General features: G+C 28.4%; 1 protein-coding gene across 3 annotated transcripts; it reads right to left on the reverse strand.

Annotated features, from left to right (window-relative positions):
* Positions 1-427: 427 nt before the first annotated feature.
* On the reverse strand, positions 428-4909 carry LOC113845873 (protein NETWORKED 4A-like). 3 transcript variants are annotated; one of them, XM_027473536.1, is made up of 4 exons: positions 4665-4909; positions 3755-3821; positions 3529-3640; positions 431-2610 (listed from the first exon to the last, which is right to left on the reverse strand). In XM_027473536.1, exons 2-4 carry the CDS (start codon positions 3767-3769, stop codon positions 875-877), a joined length of 1863 nt encoding a protein of 620 aa, XP_027329337.1. In that variant the 5' UTR covers positions 3770-3821; positions 4665-4909; the 3' UTR covers positions 431-874. The 3 variants fall into 3 exon arrangements, with proteins under 3 accessions (XP_027329335.1, XP_027329337.1, XP_027329336.1); XM_027473535.1 differs by having other exon boundaries at positions 500-2610; positions 3755-3803; positions 4666-4835; XM_027473534.1 differs by having other exon boundaries at positions 428-2610; positions 3755-4835.
* Between the last annotated feature and the right edge of the window lie 5381 nt (positions 4910-10290).

The following is a 10290-nucleotide window of genomic DNA, read 5'->3' on the forward strand; positions in this document are numbered from 1 at the left end:
ATAATCTACATAAATTATTAAAGATCTTTGACTAAAAGTGTCGTATGTTTTTTTTTTCAAATTCTTTTAATTTATTATTTCATATTTTTTAATGATCTTTTCATTTATTTCATATATGTTTCCTAAAATTTTTATTTTTAATTAATAGAGAGAGAAGGGAAGGGGAGAAACCTTTTTTCATAAGTATAAATTTTAATAATTAAATCTTAAAATGAAAATTAAAATTCCAAAATTTCACATAAATTTAAAAATTGATCATACAACGTTAATTAATTTTTAATCTTGATCATAAATAATTATACTATCCAAATTTTCTTTTCCATTTCTCATGTAAATTAAATTTCTCATTAAATACATCCCACAAGACAGTAGAATCTAGTATATTAAAAATGAATTGGTGAAGGAAACGAGAGAAAAATCAAAGTTAAAATTTTAATGGAGGATTCCCTTTCCGTTAAAGAGAGCTAGCATAATCCAAACAAAAATTGAAGCCACATTCACCAAGAAAAATATATATTCACTGTAAGAGAAAGCCAACTTGCAATAACATAAAAGAAACATTGCACAACCATCCACAACCCAGACGTGTGGGTGTACAAATATTAGACCAAGCTAAGCAAATTTTCAATCTCTCCTCAAGGAAGGGTTCTCCTGCACAGCTTCTTACACAATCAGATGACACTTACAATGGCATCAACATATGCATAGTACAGGCAACAAGCCAGATTATAAATTAAACCATGTAAACATGGTCATCACTTCTCTGCACTATTACTCGTGACCTTGACTCATATACATCATAACCATACAAGATCCCAGAAAGAGAAATGAAGATAGTCATAAAAATATACAAGATCACATTCATATTTATTAATTAGGCAGCCAAAACAGGAACCCGTTTGTGTCCTGTAAAATGCTGCCGAAGCATGTTATAGCTATTTCTATAGTGGTCGAGTGAGAAACATAGCTGCCTTATGACCTCACGTTTCTCTTCTGCTCCTTCTAAAATCTCAGTTTTTTGTCTCTTAACTTCTTCTTCGAGTTGCTTAGTTTTTGATTTTAGTTCTTCCACTTGTCTATGTGCCTCTTCCATTCCAGCAATCAGTTGTACATGTTCCATGTGCAGCTGGTTCAAATGGGAGTTCAAGTGTTCAATTTTACCACCTCTGGAGTTCACTTCTTCCTTGAGTGAACCAACTTCTACATGAAGATTATCTCTCTCTAGTTTTAAAGTATCAAGACTTATGTTGAGATCTTTTATGTTGTTCTCTCTCTGCTCAATTTCTGCTTTTAATAGCTGAATCTCACCCTTGAGTGCCTCCTCCATCTCTATTTTTTCAGACTGGATCTTTCTGATCTCCTCTTCAAACAATCGGCCACGAGATTCCCAGTCTCTGACCTGCTCTTCTAAATGAATCCGTTCCTCCAACACCTTAGACATTTCAGACTTCATCTGAGCTTTCTCTGGGAAGATTTTTTGCTCGGCATCAGATACTGCTGTTTTCAAATCCCTGATCTCATGATCACGGTCTAATAGACTAGTCTTTAACCTTGCTAGTCTTTCTTGGAGTTTGGTGCTCTCCCTTTTTTCACTGTTGAATTTGTTTTTCCAAGTTGTAATGTCTTTCCGAGCCAAGTCAAGTTGATCCTGCAGCTGCTGTATTCTTTCAGATGATTTACTGGCCTCAAATTTCAGTGAAGCAATTTGTGCTTCTGAAGCTTTAAGATTTTCTTTGGTAATCATTAGCTCCCTCCCAGGTGACTCAATCTTGCCATTTTGCTCATACAATTCTTTATCCACGCTATCAATGCTTTCTTGAACCTCTGACGCATTGAGTTCCAAGGCTTCCGCTCCTGTCTTGATGTGTTCTTCAGTTGATGATAGCTCAAAACCAGCCTCTAAATTTTCTGAATCCAAGGATCTGTATTTTTGAAGTTCAATCTTCAGTTTAGTAATTTCTTCTTCTGAAAGTCTTAACTTCTCATTCACAATCGTCAGTTCTTGATCATATGAATTAATTTTGTTATAAACATCTTCAGTATTCTCATTTCTTGTCCCCCTAGATGAGACCTCTGCATGTTCCTCTTCTTGCATCCATAGCTTTTCTTTTACCTCACGGAGCTCAGTTTCCAACTCCATTATTCTTCTGTTCATCCCCAGATCACTGCCATTCCCTAAGAAACCTGAATAATTGTTAACTGACGAATCATCAGATTCCTCCTCAGAATCTGTCAAAGAAGAAGACTCATCTCCATCCTTTTGGCATACATCAGAACCATTTCCACCAGAGCCAAGAAAGAAATCAAACCCGGCAGCTCGGTTACTGGATTTGTGACGGCCCCCCCTTTTCGGAGTTGGAGAGGGCCCAGCGGAGGATGGTTCAGAGCCAGCGTCTGAACCTTGAGATTGGAGATCTGATGGTATATTCTTCCTCAATTCTCCTGTCACGTGATCATAACGTTCAGCCAGAGCCCGGTAACGACGGTAGAACTCCTCAACCAGAGCAACCAATTCTGGCCTTTTCTGATAATACATTTCAGCTTTTTTGGCAAATGAATCTGCATCCTCTTCTATCAGCTTCAGCATTCGTTTCACATCCCGGTCCATCTCTGAGGTTAAATATCATTTTGTCATTTCTTTGGACAACATTACCGTGAAAAATGATAATGGCATTACTGTGAGATTTAAACATTTAAAGAGTAGGATAGGAACACCTCCCCCACCCCAATGCGAGGAATTATCATCCAGTATGTCAAGGAAAGGAGAAAAAAATGCCAATGTTACATTGATATTAGTTACGTTACTTTTTTAACTTGCCCTTGTTTAGGCTAAAGGAAAAAATATCATAACCTTGATGATCTAAAAGCCCATACCCTTGATAACAAATGGTTATTTTCCTTGTTTAGCCTGTGGAACAAAGACTGCAATCTTGGTGGTTTAAAAGCTAACCTTGTGTAGCATACGACAGAATTCTTTGAATAACCTTTCAGCTTGTTAAAGGGTGCATCGATGGAGCGAATAAAGGGAATATAGGAAAAGCTCGAGTTTGTTTTTGTTGCATAGTTGATGAAAGCGGTAGAGAGCAAAATGGTCTACTAAAGATAATTAGCATTCCAATGACCAAAAGAAATGATGATGACGATGACTATCTTACAGGAGAATTTGGCTCCTCTCAAGTGTGGACTGCACTTTAGAGTAAGAGACTGGACTTACAACCATTGACTAGAAAATCAATAGCTGATACTATAAATATGATAAAAATAGATGCATAGGATTTACAAGCTATGAAATCGTTCAAGTTTTTTACATTTATTTTCATTTACTTTTACAAGTATCAATAGCCTCACACAATAATTTGGACATATTTATACCAATCTCAGTTTCCTTAAGCACGAACAGAAACATATTTGTTTGGCACTCTATTTGCTTTCATTTTCTACAATTTGATATTGTATTACAAAAGAATAAAAGAAAGAAAACAAATACAGTAACAAACATATAAGACCATTGCATTTGCAGTTTCCTACCTTCAAGATTTTCTGAAAGCCACTTAGAATTCTTGGGACTGATGTGACTATCCCACCACCAAGAGTGAGACTTTCTTGATTCCAACCTCCTCATTTGCTTGGTAATACGAACCTGAAATAAGAAAATAACCACAATTATCATGTGTGAGATTAACAAAGATTCTACTGAATTATGCATATAAATAAGTATATAACCCATAACTCATAAAAGTTCCACAACACTTACCCCAGAAGCTGCCATTTGCGACAGCAAGTGCTAGCTAGCTGGTGAAACTCTGGTATTAACAATGAACCTAAAAAAAGGAAAGTGAAAAGAAGAAAATCAGTATTCAAAAGATGAATAACTAGTTAGCGTAACGCCTGAAGATAGCTTAAAAAGATGACAACAAAATATTTAATATGATAGTTCTAGGATATGAATGCTGCAATTTTCCCCCACAACATCACCAATTGGGCCCCACCTATGTGGGCCTGCACTTTAACACGACCGGCCCAAAGCGAAAATACTGAGACAAACAGTAAAATGGGACCGTCGAACGAAGAAACTAGAAGAACCGCATGAGTAATGACCATGAGTAGCGCGCGGACAAATTTAAAACCAAAAATGAATAGATAAATAAATAAATAAATAGGCATAGATTTTGACAATTTTAATTTTTATCTTATCTCTGTTCCTGAATATCGTGGACAACTGGCTGTGCCTGAGGTACAGCTATCTCCACGCGTCGTACCTCACAAAAACGTGGTAGTTGCATATGCCATTGCACACACAAAAATATCTCTCTCTCTTAATTTTTTTAAAAAAAGGTCACAAAGAAAATAATTTAATATTCATTCATTACTATTATTATACTATTTTTTCAGTAATTCGATTTCTCCGACGAGTACAAAGAAAACAAAGAATCGAAGATGTAGTAGACTGGTAGTTGCGGTAGATAACGATGAATAAAGACAAATTGGAGAAGCCTCCACCTCCACAACCGAGATTTCACTTCATTCATACACACATGGATACTATCTCAATCCCTTCCTCACCACTCAAATCAATACAAACATAATTGAATTTTGCACATAATAAAAATAATAACAGAAAGGAGTTAAAGGGAATTAAACATATATGAATCGAAAGAGCTTACTTTGAGAGTGAGAGAAGGACGTGTTTGGACGCAGTGGCGGAAGCTGAGAGAAAAAGCAACGGATCTGAGAAAAAAGAGATAGAGGAAGAAAATGGGAATGGAATATGGAGATGTTTGAAGTGTTGATAAGAAGGTAGTGGAGACTGAAAGGAAAACAAAGTCCTTCTATTTAATGTCCATTAAGCTCCCACTCTTCTCACCTGTCCCTTTTTTTTAATTCTCTTCCCTTTTGTCAAACCCTTCTCACTTGTTACGCTCAGGTTTATTATTTATTTATTTTATACTTAAACAAAAGATAGAATCTTATTAAGATACTCTTTCAAATATATTTTTTTAACGGTTAAATTTATTAAAAATTATAAAAATATTAATTTAAAGGCAAAAAAATATGTTATTAATATTTGTTAATAAATAAATAAAGGTGTTATTAACGAGTACTTGAGTTGTTAAAACTTAACTGAGTTTCAAATTTGAATTCTAATAAATGTAATAATATTAAATACTTTGAAGAAGAATTTTATTGTTTATAGTAGGTTTATTTAATTCAAATAAATAAATAAATAAACATAACAGTAAATTGTTTAAATTTAATTTATTAAAATATTTAGATTATATTGTTTATTTAATTAATCAACAAATGCAAAATTTAAATTAAATTTAATTATTTAAATAAATTAAATTTGAATTTTAAAAATTAATATTAATAGTTTATAAAAAATTCACATAAGAATCTTATATTTAAATAATTACATATTTATTTATTATACTCGTTTAAAATTTATTGTCATATATAAATTTATATTTTAAATAAATAATATTAATTTTTTATTAAAAATATACTAGTTTTATAAAAATATATGTTAGTATTATTTTATCTTTCATTATAAAAATAATTAATAAATATTAAATTAATAAAAATAGTAAAAAATTATTAGAAAATATAAATAAAATAATAAATAAAACAAATTTTAAAATTTTTAATCACACTAAAGTTAAACTTTAAATTTAATTTATTTAAATAAATTACTAGAACTTGAAGATATTTTGTTCTAAAAGACCAAACTTTGCTCTCTTATTTAAACATATCAATTACTTCTTAAATATGAAATTCACACTCACAATTCCATTCTGTGTTGATTATTATGTATTGCTTTTCATAATATTCCAATTGTCATTCACATGGCCGCGTTGGAAGTTTGAATTAATTAATTTAAGGAACAAAATATGTTAAAAATATCACAAATATAAATTTAATATTAAAATAAAGTTATTTTATAGCCATTCAATCGTGAATTCAACGTGCAAGTGTGATGTTGCCGTCCATTTCGGCTTTTTTCTATTTAATTTTTCTAAACTCACTCATGGATGGGGGCAAAATAGACTTTCCACTTATTTTCACTTCTTGGAAGTTGGAATTGGTAACCCATCTTTTTCTTTCTTCCCGATTCAAAGAAAACCTGCTAAATGAAATTTGGTATCATTAAATACTCTGTTTGCATTATATAAAATCAAATATGAAGTAAAAATAATATGTTTTGTTTAGACGGATAATTTTTTAAAAATCATTTATTTAAATGAGTCAAAAAATAAATTATATTAAAAGTTATTTAATAAAATTGACAACTAATCGAAAGTGTGACAGGAAAGTTAAATGAATTGACACGCATAGGCTTTAAATAGAACCAAAGAAGGAGCGCATGCGAGGGACCGTCGTATTTTTCAATTTTGAAACAAAGCATTATGATTAAGAACGGATGCAACGTGTCCTATATTTATTGAATATTTTCAAAAAGTATTCATAATCAATAGAATATTTTCAAACCTATTTATCTACACTAATTTATAATATATCTATATATATAATCAAATTTCTAAATAAATAATTTATTATAACTTTTAGTATTTTAATATTTAAATGAATGATTCGATTTATAATTTTATATTTTATTGAATAATTTTAATTTTTTTACGTTGTAATAATGTTTATACTTTATTAATTGATAAACAAATTTAAAAATGTATATTTCAGTTTACAAATGATAAATAAAAATATGAGTGCAGGTATAGGAATTTGACTATCTAACAAATATGGAGATTAATATATGAAGAAAAATATAATTTTTTTAAATACATATATAACAACGGTTACTATACTATCATGTACAAACTATATTCATTGTTATTTATAATAATTAATTGTGAATTTTTTTTTCAACTATTAATTGCGACATGAATTTAAGTTAAGAGAAAAAAAATAGTAAAGGTAAACAGTGTACATACCAAGGAAAAACAAGTGCCAGCGGTTGATTTGATTACCGTATGTGTAGGGTTTTTATCATTAGGAAAATTCATAAATTATTTTAATTTTAAATTGTAAAAAAAATTCAAAATGAAAATCAATAAAGTAAACATTCAATAAATTAAAAAAATAATCAACTTTTCATTATATTAAAATACATTTTAAATCTAATTTTAAAAATTAATTAAATCATATATATACCACTCATCTTTAAATAAGTAAATATTTCTCCTAGCACCTTATTGAGTTAGGTAGTTTGAAATTCGTTTGTTTATGTTTTCATCCTTTTTATTATATAACGTTTTAGTTTTACGGTAAAATTATATTTTTGTACTCTAATTTATTTACTTATTATTTTAATCTCTTAATTTTAAAAAAAATTAATTTTCTAACTTTTAATTGCCTCTCAAATTATATTTTTTATTAATTCTATTAATTTTTTTTATCTTTACTTATCATTTTACTTTTCATCTTCTTTCCTGATTTATCTTCTTCCACACCATGAAAAAATACGTTAGAAAGTAATTTTGTGTTGTCTTAAAAAAATACAAATATTCTAACAAATATTGTTATGCAATAGCTTTCTAAAGTGACATTAAAGTGTATAATTATTGTGCAAGGAAATATTTGAGAACAGTTATATTATTTCACTCTAAAAATTATCATTTTAAAAAGTCTGAAATAATATAATGCTCTTTGTTATATTCTTAATTTATCTTTCTTTATGTTTGTTTCTTGTTTATTTTTGTTCTAATATTGTCTTCCTACTAAGATAAACTCAAATAATAGAATGAATGAACAAATAAATACTCCAATAAGCACACATTTTAAAAAGTCTAAAATGATGTAGAGTTCTTTATTATATTTTTAGTTTATCGTTCTTTATGTTTTTTTTTTTTTTTACTTCTCTTTCTAATCTTGTCTTCTTACAAAAATGAACTCAAATAATAAAATAAAAGAACAAATAAATACTCCTATAAGCAAACATTGATATTTATATTTTTGCTCACTTAAACAACAATTTCAAAGTGCCTTTCAACTTAATTATGATATACAACAACTTATCAAGGTAAGATTCAATTTTCATCCAGTTATATGTATACTCAAGAGGCTCCTTATAGAAGTCATAACCCAATAACTTAATAGTTATTGGAGCTTGGGAAGGGGTTGTTGAAATCAAGGTGATATTAGGAGAGATTTTACATGGAAGAAGTGATTCAAAAGGATGGTAGTGCGAGACAACCTCAAAGACAGAAGAAAGTAAGAAATTTTGTTCAAGGGATTTAGATTTTAGGAAATAGTAGGTGCCAATATTTTAGAGTTTTAATCAGATAAGTACGATGAATTGGAATGCATCTTTGTAACAGTCATTGATAAGGTCTTGACTAATGAACAAAATGACAAGTCGAAGGAGAGGGAAAAAAAAGATGAACTAAGAATGTAATGTAAAAGAAAATTAACAATGTTAAAAATAGATAAAAACAAAATAGTTAATGAAATCAATTGAAAAAATTTATTTAAAATATATTTAAAAGTTTAAGGATTAAAATTGAAAATTTTAAAAGTCAAAGAACTATAAAAAAAACAAAAATAGAATTTTATCTTATTTTATATTAAAGAATAAGTTTTTGTAAATAAATAACGAAAAACAATGAGCTACTTCTAACAAGATAAGAAGTGAAAAGTTCAATCATACAAAACGAGTTATTTGTATAGTTGAATTAATGCATCAATGCGTAAATGTAATTTTAAAAAAATAGTAATTTTTTTTACATTGTATGTATATTATTAAATTAATATTTAGATATAAATTGTGAGTCTTAATATTTAAATGATAATATTTTTTATTATTAATCACGTAAATCAATTAATTAAAAAATATTTTAACTTAACTAAAGAATATAATATTTTTATAGACTAAAATATTATTTAAACTTTTTTTCATATTGTAATCAGTTAACCTTTTTGACATAATCAATCATATAAGTGCATATATATGAATATTTTCTTTCGGAACTGAAGTAGTTGATTGGCGTTTTTTATAATCAATTAGATACATTTTAATTTAATTAAACAAATATAGAAGACGATAATCAAATAACTCATCTCTGATTTTAAATTATTAATATTTGTATTCAAGTATTTAATTAATACGCTAAACAATAGGTAATTCCTTATATAAGCTCTGCACCCAGGTTAGTACTTTAGCAAGCAAAGAATCACTCAGGTGCTTTTATATAATTGATTAGCTCCTTGCAAATAAATTTTTATGTTTTTTTGATAAAATCAGCCTAATTGATTAATTTGCAACTTTCACTCATAACATTTAAATTTTTATTGCACGAAACTTGCTTCTTCTTCTTTTTCTTTTATCTGACATCATTTTTATTCATACATATTCATATTTAAAACATTTTTTAAGGCTTTTCATAATTAGAGATTTAAACATTTAAAAACATAACATTGAACCCTAATTCTATATTTACATTGAGCTCGTCATACATATTTTTTTTATTATATTTAGAACTTCAACTTGTAGATTTTTTTTCAAAGTTTCTTCTCATTTTATCTCTATACTTTATTGGTCAGGAGAGAGTGAGGCATCCCTTAAATGAAGAGTTTCTTTTATTTGCAGATATCTCAAAAATTATATACACATGTTGACCTTTGCTTTTAAAAATAGTTATCAGTCATAACTCATGAGTGAGTTATTGGTCAAATTAAGATAAATAAATTTTATATTTTTCTAAATTAAACTATTTTATTTTCCAACAATTTATTTATCATAGTTTGCTTTTGGTTGATTCTAAAGTTTATTGCACCACTCTTGCCAATTAGTCATTCATCATTTTTAAAGTCATGAGACAATTCATAATTGATGTATGAATATTAAATCTATGAATATTATATTCTGTATCCTTCATTAAATCTTTACTTCATTAGTGTTTTCTTTGCAAGGTTTTAACAAAGTACGTTCAAAGTGATACTTGTTTTTATTTTTAAAAAATTGTAATAAATTCAGACATAAAAAAACATTTATTTTTAGCTATTACGTAAAAAAGCATTTAAAAGATAATTGTTTTAGGAATTATATTTTGGGTGTTCGGTCTACATTGGATGTCGTTATCTCTTTTCTTTTTTTCTAGCAATGTCTATGCAATGTCATGAACCCGCAACCTACATGTACATCAAAGTTCTCTAATGACTTTTTATTTTTTCCGAAAAGTTTTTCTCCTTCTTTTACGATACATATTTAAAAAGGTTATGCTTTTAAAATTTGTAAAAAAGTTCAGTAATTAATAAAATAGTTAATAATTTATAATAAAA

Source organism: Abrus precatorius, unplaced genomic scaffold (genome assembly GCF_003935025.1).
Source record: "Abrus precatorius isolate BTA unplaced genomic scaffold, Abrus_2018 Scaffold8, whole genome shotgun sequence".
NCBI lineage: Eukaryota > Viridiplantae > Streptophyta > Magnoliopsida > Fabales > Fabaceae > Abrus > Abrus precatorius.